This window comes from Aquarana catesbeiana, linkage group LG04 (genome assembly GCF_042186555.1).
Source record: "Aquarana catesbeiana isolate 2022-GZ linkage group LG04, ASM4218655v1, whole genome shotgun sequence".
NCBI classification, from domain to species: domain Eukaryota; kingdom Metazoa; phylum Chordata; class Amphibia; order Anura; family Ranidae; genus Aquarana; species Aquarana catesbeiana.
In genome coordinates this window covers 249295480-249313400 of record NC_133327.1, presented here as the reverse complement: position 1 = coordinate 249313400, position 17921 = coordinate 249295480, and the positions used below count along the sequence as shown (strand labels likewise).

Sequence of the window (17921 nt, the reverse complement as noted above, 5' to 3'; positions counted from 1 at the left end):
CACAATGCACTCACCAGATTTAATTGACCCGTATTACAGGTTGTATTGCACTTACATCAAAGAAAACAAGGTTCAGCATATATTGTATAGGAATTGCTGGTTAGCGATCCACCTGCGTTCCAGATGACCATAAATAAGGTATCTCAAACACGACAGAATAAATTGGATAACCTGAGAATGGCTGTGCCATATTCCCAGACATTTGTGTATAACCTACTGACCATTTTGGAAAACGCAGCATTTAGTTATCATCAGTTTATTCATGTCACTCTGCTAAACTAATATAATACTGTATGAGACTCATCTGGTGAAAGGCAAATGTTTCATAACCTCATGAATATATTGAAGATCTGTATTAGTAAACATGAATGGTTAAAGTGGTTTCAAAGGCTGAAGGTTTTTCTACCTTCATGCAGTTCTGGCATCTCCAACACTGAATGTATGTAATAGCAAAGGATGGTGAAGTCTTCTGGGAGGTCTATTGTTGCTGGCTACTTAGGGATCTATTGTTGCTGGGGTCTATCATTGCTGGTGAGGGATCTATTGTTGCTGGTGGGTCTTATGTTGTTGGTAGGAATTTACTGCTGAGGGAGAGGGTCTATCGTTGCTTGCTACTGGAAGGTCTATTGATGCTGGCTGCTGGGAGATCTATTGTTACTGGCGGGGGGGTCTATTGTTGCTGGGGTGGATCTATTTATACTGGGGGTATTTTGCTGTTGGGGGTCTATTGTTGTTGAGGGTATCTTTTTTTGATGGAGGGTTCTATCATGGCTGGCTGCATGGATCATGGATGGTGCTTGCAAGTGGTTAGGGGGTGGAGACAAGGGGTGACTTGGGTACCTGCACCTATTCTCTGAGAAAAAAAGCCCTGCATGAAGGTAAAAAAACCTTCTGTGTGCAGCCCCCTAATCCTTGCCTGAGCTCTCTCTGATCCAGCCATGTTCATGATAGCTTTGATTGTCCCAGGACTCTCCCCATTGGCCAAGACAGCAGCGGGAGCTCAATGGCTCCCACTGCTGTCAATCACAGCCAGTGAGCCAATGAGGAGAGAGTGAGGAGGGGGGGCTATGGCTCTTTGTGTCTTATGGATGAATAGAGCAGCAGCTTAGGAGTGAGCACTCAGTGCTGCCCCCAGGGCAACCGGCTTTCTTTGGGGGTGCTGCTTGAGGAGGAGGAGCCAGGAGCACCATTGGGGGACTTGAAAAGAAGAGGATCGGAGCTACTCTGTGCAAAACCACTGCACAGAGCAGGTAAGTATAACATATTTGCTATTTTGAAAAGAAAATTAAGATTTAATACTACTTTAAGTCAGGGTTACCCATTACTATTATGCATTATATGGCTTTGGAAGAAATGCCTTTTAGAGTATGCATGAATTCTTGCCCTTTGACGGGGGCAAGAATTAAAAAAAAACATGTTTTTGGTATTTTATTTAGAGTAGCTACTTAAAGTGGGTGTAAACCTGAGACATGCAATCTGTCTCTATCCCAAGCTCTGAGTGTGATTTTCCCTGACACTAGAAGAATAAAGAGACAGGAGAAGGGAGCTCCAGAACACAGCCTGTGATTGACAGTCACAGTTGTGCTTATTCTCCCTGTAGTATAAGGAGGGGAGTGTGCCCCTTCCCTCTAATCAGGGCTCAGAGTTAATCTTTCTTACCTGTGCAGCGTGTGTGAATTGCAACCCTCTACCCCCTGTTTTGTGCTGCTGAGAGATGCTGACAGATTCTGTGTAAACTCTGTGTGTTTTAGAGGGCTGTACAGGCCATATGACTGCAGATAAGCAGGTACAACTTATGTAGTAGGATGTGTTTCATCTCTGTGTATCACCTGAGGCAAGACATTTCACTGGTTTTATGTAAGGGTTTACAACCACTTTAAGGCTTTGCTTGGCTAGAAACCGACTTGTATATGTATCAGTGACAAGCACAGTGGGATGCCACGTATGGTGTAAACATAAGCCCCTGTATGCGTTGATTGAAGGGGTGTACTTTGAGTCTAATTTTGTATGATAGTTGTGAACATTCCTTGATCTAGCAATGGCAATGCTGCACATTTTGAAATTCTTTAAGGAAATCTGCAATATTGTAATAGTGGAGAAAAATGCTTTAAACAGTTTTAGCCTATCGTGTTGTGTAAAACCTGTATTGTTGTATTGCTATTGAACTGAGTTCTTATGAATGGCCTTTGTAGTAAAAGATGTTAAAAAAATTCATAATATTGTGGGCATGTCATCTCTGTAAAGGGAGCACAGATTATGGTTCTAGAAGGCAAATGAGTGAGCTGCACATAACAGGTGGCAAATGCTTCAATGAAAGGTGTATACATTAGGACAGCTTCACATTCGCTGTTGCAATATACCAATGTTTCTCAACTCCAGTCCTCAAGTACCCCCAACAGGTCATGTTTTCAGGCTTTCCATTATTTTGCACAGGTGATTTGATCATCAGTTTTACTGCCTTAGTAATTACCACAGCTGTTTCACCTGAGGGAAATTCAGAAAATATGACCTGTTGGGGGTATTTAAGGACTGGGGTTAAGAAACATTGCAATATACCAAATAGATGGGATGTGATACCAACGATTTGCTTGTAATATCATCACAACAGTTTTGAGTGCTCCTGCTCTTTCTCAAGCCTCTACTGTTGAAGCATGAAAAAGAGCTGGGATGCTCAAAACTGTTGCTTGCTTATTGCTGTACACTGTGGTGTTACCATTTGTCTTCATTGTAAGATGAATACAAGATTTGATTGGGGTTATATAATACTCATAAATGAAATCTTGCACCAGTAGAAACCTAATTTCTCCCAACTGGCACAGTGCACTGCTCATCTGCAATTTATCCTTAAATATGAATGTTGCATTGTTTTTTTCAAAAGTGTAAATATCTCACAAGTCATTTCTAAACTTTCAGCTATTTCATGTCCTGCGAGGAGTTATTATAAGAGTTGTGGTACCACATGTCCATCCACTTGCTTCAACAGTTTTGCGGTAGCACCATGCAAGTCTGAGTCAGTAGAAGGCTGTTTCTGTAATGACAGCTATGTCCTCAGTGGAGACAAATGTGTCCCACAGAGTGAATGTGGCTGCACCGATGAACATAACAACTCTTACCAGGTAAAGTATTTTTCAACCCTTTATATGACACTCTTGTACATGTGACAACTTAGACACTTTTTTTTTACAAAAGAATAAAAAAAAAAGAATTAAAATGGTTAATTTGCTCTTTGTTTTCTTCCTATTTTGTTGTATATCAAAAAATGTTTAATTTTTGCAAAAAATTGCCCATTTTGCTCCCATTTTAGAAAAGCTGTTTCTCTAGTTTTCTGGCCTATAACTTATTACAGTATAAATATATAAGAAAAAAATAACAGCAAACTCAAGTTTAGCTCCCAGGCTTCTTAGTCCATGTTATCGTTGAGTCCAAACAGCAGAACTGAATGTTAAGTATAACTAATAGTGTTTAATTTTTATGTCTTAGCTAGTGTAAAAGTAATTATCGATAAGACATGAAGGTAATTGTTGATTAGTCACTCAATCCCTGGAAAAATGTTAAGTCATATACAAAACAGTCACCACTGTGACTTGTGCTAATAAGGCTAGATAGAATATGCATCATTGACATTAGATTCACCTCTATAGCTACCATTTACTCTTCTACATTAGCTGACTTCTAATTGTCAGCAATTAGATGTAGGAGGGCAAACAAATAGGTAATGGAATCCCTGTAAAAGGAACTGAAACTCTCTGAAACTTTGTAATATTTCATTTTCATCCTTTCAAAATAAACTAATGAGTATCTTCTTCTTACCATCATGATGTGCCTTGGTGAGGTCCTTAGTACATGTGAGCCTGCATTTTCCTTCACCCACTACTTAAGCTTAAAAATCAATCATACCTTCAAATTGTTAGAATGTAACTGAAGAACTGATGATAAGTTTTGCATTGTCAAAAAAGTAACAATACGGTTCCAGAAAAATAAAAGTAAAGAATTCTGAGAACAATTTTTTTAATTGTCAGAATTTGGCATATCTGTTTGACAAACTGCTGTGTTTCTGCAAACAAAATGGAAAAGAACATTTTTTTTTAATAATCACTTGCTTTCTTTCTGCTTTCAGCTTGGTGAAAGTTGGTTCACTTATGAAAACTGCACCCAGCGCTGTACATGCAATAGCGATAACACCATCACATGCACAGAATGGCAATGTGGTTCACAAGATCAATGCAAGGTGGAGGATGGAGTGCTAGGCTGTCATTCCTCTGGTTTGTATTCTATTATCTAATATATAGTGAGAGAAAGAAAAAGAGGGAGAGAGAGAGAGAGAGAGAGAGAGAGAGAGAGTGCGTGTCAGATGAGATCTTGAGATTGTGTGGCTTTGGTGTTTTACAGTACCTGCATACATCTGTCAGAGATTAAATAATAAAGGATCACAATAAACACAGGGTTGGAAGTAAGAATCATTTATCAAAAGGCAAGTTGAGCGATAACGGTTTAATGTGGAGAGCAGTTAAGCATTTAAGTGGTTGTAAAGCCATTTTGTCTTATTCCTAAAATCCCCTGTGTCAGATTAAGTTATGTGCCCCAGTGTATGTGCTTTATAAAAAACATGTAGCTTCATACCCTTTTTCAGAGCGCCGCTCGGCACTCACGTGACTGCCTCCCTCAATCTGAGAACTACAGCAGGAGAGGCTGAGAATCTCCCACTGACGTCAGCCGGGAGGAGAGGAGGAGAGCAGCCGGCAGTCACGAAGAAGCTGCATATTTTTTATAAAGCATATACACTGGGGAACATACCTTAATCTAACACAGGGGATTCTAGGAATAAAACAAAATTATTTATTTTTCATAGATTATGGGACACAGAGTTAGGCTAATGTTCATTGCCTGCTGGGTTATACTTCATCTGCAGGTGAATGGACACTGGTAGACCAAAGGTCTTTAGACAGGAAGTGAACCCTATATAACCCCTCCCATACAGCAAGTACTTCAGTTTTTACCAGTGTCTGCAAGGTGGATGGCACGGTTGTTTGAGCTCTCTGAGCTCCAGGTCTCTTAAACGAATCAAGGGATTGACAAATCAAATCCATTTGACACAGGCTTTACATGCTTTGATAAATGGTACCTGAGCCTCGCAAAGAAGACTCAAGATCCTGCAAGGTTTTGCCTGTAATGCGGCCTCCATCAGCTGGACCCTGCAAAGTGGAATCCTGGACACTACTGCTCTAAGGCATTCCTGCAGGGTGCTGTATAGGTCCAAGGGAGTAGACCCTAAACATAAAAAGGGTACCCAGTCCTTGAAGGTCCTCAAGTGACAGGAACCCACCGTGAAGGGTGAAGATTGGGCTCTGCTCTAAGGCATTCCTGCAGGGCGCTGTACAGGTCCAAGGGAGTGGACCCTAAACATGAAAAGGGTACCAAGTTCTTGAAGGTCCTCAAGTGACAGGAACCCACCATGAAGGGTGAAGATTGGGCTCTTAGTTTCTAAGCTGCCCTCCTCCTGGATGGGTAAGTAAAACCTCTTTATTATTATTGTGGGGTGTCCCAGTGATTGTCACAATCAGTCAAGCTAGCTAGAGGCTGGGCACCTGTGTGCGGTGACCATACGGGGGAGTTTTTGGGCTAGTTGTGGGTGTTTGCAAAGTGTACCTTTTTTGCTTGTGTCTGGCTGTTTTTTACCTGTATAACGGTGCATGACAATGTGCCATTTTGCCTTGGTTCACCATGGTGCACATGCATTTGCAAAAGCACCACTGGGCTCAGCAGTTTGTTTGTTTGGCAGCCATGGTGCATGTGGCTATGCCGCACATGCGCTGTAGCCTTTATCTGGGTGCACGAAGATACGCGTCATATGCAAATACGGCCACGCCCATTCTCTGGGACCTCGCAAGTGCGTGCGGACGCATGCGCATGCACATGCGCAGAATGATCCGGCTCACAGTCAGCTTATTTAAGCTGTGTATGCCAAGCATGCAGTGCTTCCAGAAGGCAGCTGTGGGACACAGAGCAGGCTCTGAACCAGACACTTGCAGCGGTTCATTTCTCCTTACCCAGGTCACAAGAGTCACCAGGTGTTGCTTGGCAGGCTAAAGGTGCTTAGCAGGATTGTTGCATAGGGGCTTGGTGAGCCCTATTAAAGGGTCTCCCTTCTGAGATGTGTTAATACTCCACCCAGGTACTCTATTTTTGTGGCTAGTAAATGTCTTCAAAAAAGAGGAGTGGGACTAAAACTACAGGGAAGGGCACACCTATGTTATTAGTAGTTCCCGATGAACCTAGTCATATCCCTAGAGATCCTTTGGATCCCTGAGGCCTCTTCAGGCCACACAGGCTTTCCCCTTACATCCTCAGTTGGAACAGGCGGTGTATGCTGATCAGGAACATCCTGACAGGATTTTTGTTCCTCCTAAGAGATTTTCCCTTTTATATCCCATGGATGAAAAGTTTGTTAAGAAGTGGAGCATGCCAGCCGTAGATATAGCAGTCTCTTCCTTAAAAAGAACTTGACTTGTTCGGTAGATAACGCACAGGGCTTGAAAGACCCTGTTGACAAGAAATAGGAGTCATTATTAAAGGCTTGCTTTTCTATGGCCAGTTCAGCTATTCAATCAGTTGTTGCAGCAATTGGTATCTGCTAGTCCATAAAGAATCAGATCAGATGGCCTGACAGGCCTAACCAGGAGGATGATCTGCCTAAAAATAATGCAGATATTCTCAAAAGAGACTTATTGCTTCAGGCACTACATCATCTGGTGCATCAAGGAGTGATTGCAGAGGTTCCTGTACCCGAAAGGGGCATGGGGTTTTATGCAAACCTATTTACAGTTCAAAAACCAAACGGGGACACAAGGCCCAGTTGGACCTAAGATCCCTGAACCAGTATCTACTGATCCAGTCCTTTTGGATGGAGTCTGTCTGCTCAGTAGTAACCTTACTCCAGATGGGAGACTTTCTAGCCTCCATCGATATAAAGGATGCGTATTTACACATACTTATCTTTCAGCCTCATCAGAGGTTCCTGCGATTTGTAGTAGAGGAACGTCATTTTCAGTTTGTGGCTCTACCCTTTGGGCTTGCTACAGCTCCCCAAATATTCACAAAGGTCCTAGCACCAGTACTGGGTCTTTTAAGGGCCCAAGGGATCCTGGTGCTCGGGTATCTGGATGACCTCCTGCTCAGAGATCGCTCACTACAGGCTCTAGAACAGAGCATAACATGCACAGTGCGGTATTTGGAAAGCTTAGGCTAGATCATAAATACTGAAAAGTCAACCTTGAGACCAGCTCAAAGTCTAAAGTATTTAGGTCTGATCCTAGATACGGTCCAAGCAAGAGTATTCTTGACTCCCGCAAGGATCATTGCCCTGAACAATCAGGTGTGTCAGATAAGGGGCACCAGACAACCCTCCATTCGGGTCTGTATGAGTCTTCTAGGGAGGATGGTATCCTCTTTCGAGGCAGTGCCCTATGCCCAGTTCCATTCCAGGCCTCTACAACAAGACATCTTGTTGGCTTGGAACAGGAGAGGACAAGTCCTGGATTATCCAATGTTCTTATCTCCTCAGGCAGGCTTAAGCCTAAACTGGTGGTTGCAGGATCAGAACCTGCGAAAGGGAAGATCCTTCCTCACGCTAACATGGAGAGTACTGACTGCAGATGCCAGTCTCTCAGGCTGGGGAGCAACTCTAGAGGGGCTCACAGCTCAGGGCAAATGGTCAAGGACAGAACAGATCCTGTCCATCGACATCCTGGAATTAAGGGCAGTACCACTTGTCCTACGGTCATGGATGTTGGAGCTTCAGGACTGCCCCATCAGGGCTCAGTCCGACAGTGCCACTGCAGTGGCCTATGTAAACCACCAGGGCGGTACCAGGAGTCATTCAGCTCTGAAGGAGGTAAACCACATACTAGCCTGGGCAGAGGGACAGGTGCCGATTCAGCTGTCCATATCCCGGGAGTAGAGAACTGGAAGGCAGATTTTCTCAGCTGCCAGAAAATCTGCCCGGGGAATGGTCCCTACACCCAGGAGTGTTCCAGGAAATTTGCAAACATTGGGGATGGCCAGAGGTTGACCTATTGGCATCCAGGTTCAACAACAAACAGCAGCAGTTTGTGTCCCGAACAAGAGATCCCCTGGCAATCGGAGCAGACGCTCTGGTAGTTCCATGGAGCCAGTACTCCCTGGTTTATGCTCTCCCTCTGATCCCTCTCCTTCCATATTTGTTGCGCAGGATTCGGAGAGAGGGAGTTCCAGTCATTCTGGTGGCACCAGCCTGGCCCAGAAGGCCCTGGTTCCCGGAGATTGTGAGACTAACAATAGATGGGCCATGAACACTTCCACAGCCTGATCTACTGTCTCAAGGTCCTATATTCCACCCCAATTTACAGTCTCTAAATTTGATGGCATGGCTACTGAAGCCAGGGTGTTAAAGGTCCATGGCATCTCGGGACCAGTGGTGTCTACCCTAGTGAATGCTAGAAAAGCTATCACTAGGAAGATCTATCATAAGGTCTGGAAGAATTATATTGCTTGGTGTAAAGCCAAAAATGGCATCCTCGGAAATATGTGATTGGGAGAATTCTCTCTTTTCTACAGTCAGCTGTGGAAATCAAATTGGCTTTGAGTACAATCAGAGGTCAAGTTTTGGCCCTATCAGTATTCTTCCAAAGGCCTTTAGTCTCCCATTCACTGGTCCGAACCTTTATATAGGGTGCAACTTGCTTGATTCCCCCCATTAGGTCACCTATGTGTCCTTGGGACTTGAACTTGGTGCTGTCTGTGTTACAGAAACAACCATTTGAACCTATCAAGGAAATTCAATTAGACTTGCTGTCACGCATCGGTATAGACAAATCTGTATTATGTATACTGTAATATCAGATATTGTAGGTGACCATCTTACTATAGGTATTCATGGGTAAATATGTATGTTTTTGGTTTTTCTTTTTTCCTGTGAAGGCTGTATTTTGTGGCCACCTTCGGTGTTTTTAAGCATTATAGGTTTTTTCTTTTTTTTTTCTTTTTCTTTCTTATACACCAAAAAATATGGTAGGGGCAGGGGGTGGGGGAGGTTTTATCTTTTTTTTTTTCCTGTTATGTTTCGTTTATGTGATTTTGTTTAGATAATTTGATTGTATTGTTGTAATGTTTGCATCTAAAAATAAAAAGAATCAGATTAATAAGTATTAGGGTGAATATTGCCCAGGCACTACATCAAGAAGATTTTTCAGCAAATGTCAGGTGAATTGTTGACCGTGTTGTTTATAAATACCCCATATTGTTTTTACTGCAGGAATTGCAGCTTGCCATGTCTCTGGAGATCCGCACTTCTACACATTTGATAAGGTCATGCATACTTTTATGGGAACATGTACTTACATTCTGGTGGATGTCTGTGACAAGAGAAGCATCATCCCTTTCACTATCAAAGGCAAAACAGAGGACCGAGGACAACGAGCTGCAACATATCTCAAAGAAGTTTATATTGACATTTATGGCATCCATATTACACTGCAGAGGGATAGGAGAACTTTGGTAAGACTAAATACAAGGTGACTTCATATAATACCACGTGATTGTCATATAGCCTAAATTTTCCTAACATTTTTTTTTTGTTGCAAGTTTCATAGTGTAGAGCAGGGGTCTTCAAACTACGGCCCTCCAGTTGTTCATGAACTTCAATTCCCATCATGCCTAGTTATGTCTGTGAATGTCAGAGTTTTACAATGCCTCATGGGATGTGTAGTTCTGCAACAGCTGGAGGGCCGTAGTTTAAGGATCCCTGGTGTACAGTATATGCATACAGTTGGTGTAATGCTGTTTACACTGCTTGCAGCTACTGCAGTATGAAGAAAGCAATTGCAAGATGGCATTAAAGGAGGACTTAATTAGTTGCATATGAATTCAGTGCAAGAAGTTCTGTGGTATCATTATCTGTCACCTGTTTTCTTTACAATTAGGTGGGGGATACACTCATCTATACACCGTGGTCTGGACAATCGGCAGGGGTCTCTATTGCCACTGTGGGCCTGTATACTGTGGTGACCACTGACTTTGGAATGATAGTAAAGTTTGATGGTAATCACCACTTGGAGATCGTGCTACCTACATCATACTTTGGAAAGGTCAGCAGTCAATGTATTTTTGTTTTTGTCCTTCACATTAGTGCACATGTAGAAATATATTTTTGGACAATAGTCAATAATACATTACATTCTCCATTAACCATATTTCCCAGTAGAGCATATATGACATGTAGAACATCTAAAGCATAACCTCTTCTCACCAGGCTGTAATACACCTCAACCAATTTATGACAGCAAGAAAAAAAATCTGACTGCTGAAAACTGTCACCAGAGAACCAGTAATATTGTTTGATGTAATTAATACCGATTGCACACTCAAATAAATAATTTTTTTTTCCTAAGTTTGCTACCCCATCACATGGACTATACAAGATGGGTAATTAGATAAAAACAGATTAGGATTATAAAGTCTATTATCCTATCACATTTCAATAAAGCACAGTGAAAATTGCATATTATGATGGTCTCCTTCCCAGGTAATTCTAGAAAGTGTGAAAGTGATGAAGGAAAGTCATTTTGTAAATTTATGAGTTCCAGTTATTAGTTCACTATTGGTGTTTAATTCTAATTCAGTGAGGCCTTCTGAGGTCTTGAGTGAGTAATTAACATAATTATGAATGACAGCATGGAAACCCATCCACAGATGAGCACAGAATGAATACATGAAGTTAGAAAAAAAATTACAACTGAAGTGCCATAGTGAACTGGTAGTGGGGCCAAAGGACAGCAGAGAGGAGAATGTCTTTACACTTAAACAAACAAACAAAAAATCTGCAGATATCTGACTGGCAGAAGGCTTGACAAAAACACAATTGGTTGCATTGTCAGAAGTAGGTTCATCTATAACTCTAAACAAACATCACTGAAATGTTATAAAAGTGGGTAGCCTAGTGGCTTAGTGGTTAGCCCTTCTGCCTTGCAGTGTTGGGATCCTCAGTTCAGTTGTGTGTGAGATGGGAACCTAACTTTGTAAGATCCTTGAGGGCAGGGGCTGCTGTGAATGTTTGGTGCTACATAAATGTCTGTAATTAATATGATTAAAAGGATCATTAACTGTGGATATGTTTACCAAATTGTATTGTCTTTCATTATTATTAGATATATTCATATAACATGGTTACTGTCTAATAGAGTTGTACTGATCACACCATTAAAATAAGAACATTGCTGATTTGTATGTAATTGTTTTCTATAGGTGTGTGGTATGTGTGGAAATTTCAACAACCAAAAAGACGATGAATACCTCATGCCAAACTTACTTCAGGCAGATAATGTAACTGCATTTGGAAACAGCTGGAAGACAGAAGATAGCGATGCAAAGTAATTTGAATTCTAAGACATGAGTTGATTGAAAAAAAATGGTTATAGTTGGGAAGGGTTAAACATTATGTCAAGTTTTATTAATTTCTGCTTCTAACTGGGGATATTTTTCCTTACTTAATGTGCTTAAGGTAGTGATTGTACTTAATACACTTTTTTTTTTTTTTTTTAATAATGTGGAAGAGTTAGAAGTTTTCTCAGGTTTTTATTGCTGACTGTGTCCAGTTTAGGGAGCTACCACTTCCTGTCCGAGAAAAAGAGTGATAATTGGACAGGAAATCCGAAAAAATGAATTATTCTGGTGGGACACAGTAAACAATTTAAGCTTGACGAAGGATTTAAACCTTCCTCACGTTACCCTAAATTAAGTTTGGTCCAAATAAGAATGTAAATCATTCTATTTCATCTCATTTAATAACTCAAAATCATTTTGATATTGAATTGTAATGCCACAAATTAAATTAAAATGTTAAATTTTAAATCAAGATTGCCATGTTGAGAGTTAAGAGGATAAGGTTCTGAACTGAACGCCAGACACAAAAACTTTTTTTTAAATACTGTATATTCCTCAGTAGCCACATATTATATAAATCCACTTTGTGTGCACCAAATACCTTTGTAAACACAGGAATTATCTTGTAAAAGTAACAGTGACATCAGAAGGCCCCACCAAATACAGGCAGTGTGCAGAAAACAGGAAAGACAGGGAGAAGACCAGTCAGAAAGAGAGATTAGAAGTAAATGGTCTTTATTACAGTAAACTCCTGCAGAGAGAAAAAGTTTTACACTGGATTACTGCACAGATTTGGACTAAAAATACAAAGCACTTCAGGATTCAAAGAAGAATAAACACAACTCTTGTATTTAGATGATATTTATTTATTTGGTTGGATTCAAACACATGTGCTATCCCTAATAATAGGAGCCAGAAAACAGCTCTTGACTACTGTACATACAAAATAAAAACATAAAGGAACAGGGGTTAGTTTGCTGGACACGACTTATTGCAGACCACAAGTAATAATTAAATCAACAAGGGAGAACTAATAGAAATCCAGATGAAGCTGGCACTTAGAGAACTACTATCCTACCACATCAATAAAATCTGGAAAACAATTCCTATATCATTTTAAAAGTTATACCCCATTGACAGGTACAGCTAGCTGCCTTTGACATGGGGTTTTGTGGAGAAGGGAAGCTGAAATAATGTCATTAGAAATGAATTGTAATAATCAGATAAGGACAAAGCTTTATGGATTCAACAGTAGTAGTCTCACCTTTAACCTCATATACTATACTATTTTGATGGTTCTTTAGTATTTTAAATACTTTTTTTTTTGGCAGGTGCTTGGATGATGACAGACTGGATCTTAGCCCACCATGTACTGCAGCTCAGAGACCATCTATAGATATTCAGTGCAATGCACTTCTGTCAGACACATTCAAACCTTGTCATCACCTAGTTGATCCACAGCTCTTTATTCAGTCTTGTGTGTATGACATGTGCATATATAATGGCATGATCTCTACAATGTGTGCTATATTCCAAGCCTATGTAGATGCTTGCAGAACACAAGGAGCAAAGATTACGTGGAGAAGTCCATCATTCTGCCGTAAGTTCTTAAGAAAATAAGCAGGTAGAAGGAAGGGAGGAAAAAAATAGCAATTATTTTACTGCAAAGTTTGACTTACTGTTATGCCCCGTACACACGGTCGGATTTTCCGATGGAAAATGTCCGATCGGAGCATGTTGTAGGAAATTCCGACCGTGTGTGGGCTCCATCGGACATTTTCCATCGGATTTTCCGACACACAAAGTTGGAGAGCAGGAGATAAAATTTTCCGACAACAAAATCCGTTGTCGGAAATTCCGATCGTGTGTACACAAATCCGACGGACAAAGTGCCACGCATGCTCAGAATAAATAAAGAGATGAAAGCTATTGGCCACTGCCCCGTGTTTTACGTCACCGCGTTTAGAACGATCGGATTTTCCGACAACTTTGTGTGACCATGTGTATGCAAGACAAGTTTGAGCCAACATCCGTCGGAAAAAATCCTAGGATTTTGTTGTCGGAATGTCCGAACAAAGTCCGACCGTGTGTACGCCCTATAATGCCGCGTACACACGGTCGGACTTTACGGCGGACTTTGCCCGGCGGATTTTTCGACGTACTTTCCGACGGACTTTGTGAATGAACGGACTTGCCTACACACAATCCACCAAAGTCCGTCGAATTCGTACGTGATGACGTACGACCGGACTAAAACAAGGAAGTTCATAGCCAGTAGCCAATAGCTGCCCTAGCGTGCCTTTTTGTCCATCGAACTAGCATACAGACGAGCGGACTTTTCGACCGGACTCGATTTCAACGGATAAATTTTAAACAAGTTTAAAATCTAAGTCCGTCCAACTTTTGAGAAAACAAAGTCCGCTGGAGCCCACACACATCGAATTGTCCGACGAAATCCAGTCCGCCGGGCAAAGTCCGCCGTAAAGTCCGCTCGTGTGTACGCGGCATAAGTGTTAATGTTTCTTAAAAGTGCTAGTTCACCTTTACAGAAAAAATGTGAACTAACCCCGGACACCCTTTGTCCTCACATGGGCTTAGTAGTCAGTTCACATTAAAAAAAAAAAAAGGTGAACTAACCCTGTAAACTTATAGGGGCATAGTTTAGTATGCAGCATGGCCAAAAAATAATTAATCCATCTCACTCCAGAATTTAGGGTTTTCATGCATCACAGTTCAGTTAGTTAAATCTCCCTTAAATATAACCAAAGCTAAACTTTTTTTTTTTTTTTGGATAGAGTAGAAGAGGGTTACAAATGTTATTTTTTGCCATCTATGTCTCATTAGGTGGATTTTGCTACACTTTCTGTCCTGTAAAATAAACTTGATGTAAAAGAATATATATTTCCATTTTTGAGGGATATCCATTCTTAGACAGTAAAATTAAAATAAGTGTCTACATTGGAAATTTCCCCCTTCATTCTTGTTCCGGTGGAAAGTCAAAGTTTTTTTTTTCAATTTTATTCCTGGTGACAATAATGAGCAAGACAATTCGAGAGAGTTAATCTTCCTAACAGGAACATAGACAGCAGCTCTGACAGTGGTTATAACCCCCCCACCACCACCACCACTATGTTACTTAAAATAGGTTGCTTAACACATCACAATGGGCTAAAAAGTTTATTTATAGTTTAACTATTAAGTGTTCATTGGAAACATAAAACCCGTGTGTCTTGAAATCTAATTTTAATTAAAGGTAAACAGGAATTCCCCTTAACAAAAAAATGCAAAAAAAAAAAATACTAGTGCATTGACCTGATTTCAGAATTATAGGGTCACTCTATCCTAAACTGATATTTCAGCAATGGATTAAGGGTGGTGGGCTTATTTAATCATATATTTGGTGGGCTTAAGCTTAAGATCTTTCTACTTGAGTCTATTGTGTAAATATATGCCCATAAATAAATGTTTCAGTCAAGGGCTCAGTAGTGGATTTACCCTTAAGTTTTAAAAAGGTTTAAAAGTCAAATAGCCTGTTTTTATTCTTTTATGTTATGTATATGGATTTATGTGCATTTTTGCAAAATTATTTATTTTTTCTTTGCAGCCCTCTCATGTCCAAGACATAGCAAGTACACAGACTGTGCGTCTCTTTGTCCATCTACCTGCAATAACATCTACGCCCCTGATATGTGTGATAAGCCAACTGCATGTTTGGAGGGTTGTGTTTGTGATGATGGATATGTGCTTAGTGGTGACCAGTGTGTTCCACTTAAGTCATGTGGATGCAGAGATTCCGATGATAACTATTACAATGTGAGTACCATATAATGATTATATTATTTGATATAATAGATATTGTTGAAAACATTTTTTTTCTACAAAATGTATGAAAGACATTTTATTTATATATGTCATAAATCTATCGATTAAAAATGTTTAACCAACAGCCATAAATAAATGTTTGCAGCCACTAGTAAAATGTATAGTCACAGACAGTGGTAGCTAGAGTCACCAAAAGGCCCATGTACGAGATCATTTAAACATCAAACTGCTGCTCAACATAGCCGACCCTAGTATGGATGTAAACATATAAAAGCCTCAGTCAGTGCTGCTCCTCGGGCCACTCCCCCTGATATGTTTTGCCCTGCCCACTGGGGCTTAATCATAGGGGTACTTTGACTGAGAATTTCACATGTATACACCCACACTAGGATCGGTTGTGGTGAGATGTGGTTTTATGTTTAAATGTTCATTGCTCACTGGGTGAGTTATTCATCCCAGTGCATTCTTACTATCCTAAGGGCCAATGGGGCTCTACACTTCAGCCTGGAATGGCACTGCCAAGTACCAATTGCCTCATGTGTAAGATCATGTATGCCCCCCCCATTTAACTACTGGTCAAGGAAAAATTCCAAGAGGCATATTTATAAAGCAATGAATGTGACATTCAATAAACATTCACTGCAGGTGAATGAATCACTGTATTTAAAATGTATGGACCAGAAACAAACATCTGAAGAGTAGATTTGGTGAATATCAAATTCACTACTTAATAAATGTACCCATTTTTCATTGTATATTGATTCACAGCTAGCTAGAAGTGAGTTATGTCCAGGTCTATGTAACAGCAGGAGGGCTCTTAGGTCCCCGAGTGCCTTTGTGCAGCTGCACAGACTGCACAAATATTATGTCATGCTTTAACTTTGTGTTGCGTGAAGATAGCCTGGTATCTTACATAGGCTGCTTAATGTATCCCAACGGGCTAAAAAATTGCTCCCACAGCATGTTTGACAGTACAATGCATCACAACACATGGCAATGTATTACTGTGCATTGTGGTGCACTGGGAAGATGCGTTGGGATGCCATCCAGAATGTATGGAACCACATTGCACCAATGCATGTGACACATGTTACTGCTGCACACTGGAGTGAAGGAGCCCCAAGGATAATCTCATTGGATTGTGTCTGATGCTTTTTTTCTGAAGGAAGAGATTCTCTTTAGGAATTTCAATACTGGACACTTTCACCCCCTTCCTGCTCAAGCTATTTTTACATTTTTAGCACTCTCACACTTATGCCCCGTACACACGGTCGGACTTTGTTCGGACATTCCAACAACAAAATCCTTTTTTCCGACGGATGTTGGCTCAAACTTGTCTTGCATACACACGGTCACACAAAGTTGTCGGAAAATCCGATCGTTCTAAACGCGGTGACGTAAAACACGTACGTCGGGACTATAAACGGGGCAGTGGCCAATAGCTTTCATCTCTTTATTTATTCTGAGCATGCGTGGCACTTTGTCCGTCGGATTTGTGTACACGCGATCAGAATTTCCGACAACGGATTTTGTTGTCGGAAAATTTTATATCCTGCTCTCAAACTTTGTGTGTCGGAAAATCCGATGGAAAATGTGTGATGGAGCCCACACACGGTCGGAATTTCCGACAACAAGGTCCTATCACACATTTTCCGTCAGAAAATCCGACCGTGTGTACGGGGCATTAGAATGACAATTACTGTCATTCAACACTGTACCCAGATTATTATTATTTTTATTTAAACAGATAGAGCTTTTGGTGGTATTTCATTACCACTACCTTTGTATTTTTTTTTATGCTATATAAACTAAAAAACATGGAACATTTTGATAAAAATATGTTTTTCTTAGTTTCTGTTATAAAATTTTGTAAATAAATTTTGTCCAAAATGTATTCGGATACATTTCTTTAGTAAAAAATAACCCAGATCAGTGTATATTATTTAGTCTGTGTGAAAGTTATAGAGTCCACATATAATGGTATATACTGTATATTCGAAAATTGATCAGTCCTGATGTGTTGAGTATCTCATTTCTTGAGGTCCTAAAATTCTAGGACAGTACAGTACAAATATCCCCAAAATTACTCAAAAACACTCCTTCTGAGTATGGTGATACCACATCTGCGAAATTTTTTTAAGTGCCTGGAATGATTATGTACCACATATTGGGTGAAATTTACTAAAACTGGCTCAACTGTGCATAGTAATTATTCAGCTTCTCCAGTTAAGCTTTGACAATAAAAGTTGGAAGCTGATTGGTTACTATGCACAGCTGCACCAGATTCTGTGTCCACCAGCATTAGTTAAATCTCCCCATTGTATCTTGTGTTTCTCACAAATTAACCAGTTTTATCAAAAGAAATGTACTGCAAAGGTCACCCCCTATATGAGTGAATAGGGAATATAGCTTAGTGCAGTGTCACCTACAGCACTTTCAGTTTCTATAAGCCAAGCAAGCCTAGCCTTCTGGTAAGTGGCTGCCCCCAGGAATGGCATGTTTATTGTCTAGGAAGTACAGGTGGCTAAAGAAGGAAAGGAAAAAAAAATAAGTTCTTGTGGTTCCAAAAGTGCAGTTGTTTGCAAGTTCAGACTGATGTCTTGCAGGAACATAGTCAGTCAGACATGCAGATGGGGCAGTTCAGGCAAGGACAGAGACATGGTCAGCATAGAGGCTAATGATCG

The 17921-nt window shown here is 40.6% G+C and overlaps 1 protein-coding gene across 1 annotated transcript in view; it reads left to right on the top strand.

Annotated features, from left to right (window-relative positions):
* The window catches only part of LOC141141225 (IgGFc-binding protein-like), a gene marked incomplete in the record, with an annotated part of 83991 nt that overhangs the window by 40602 nt on the left and 25468 nt on the right, over nucleotides 1-17921 (top strand). The window contains 7 exon segments of the mRNA XM_073628910.1: nucleotides 2914-3116; nucleotides 4118-4262; nucleotides 9290-9531; nucleotides 9957-10121; nucleotides 11278-11402; nucleotides 12747-13015; nucleotides 15020-15228. Coding sequence (XP_073485011.1) covers nucleotides 2914-3116; nucleotides 4118-4262; nucleotides 9290-9531; nucleotides 9957-10121; nucleotides 11278-11402; nucleotides 12747-13015; nucleotides 15020-15228 — 1358 coding nt within the window.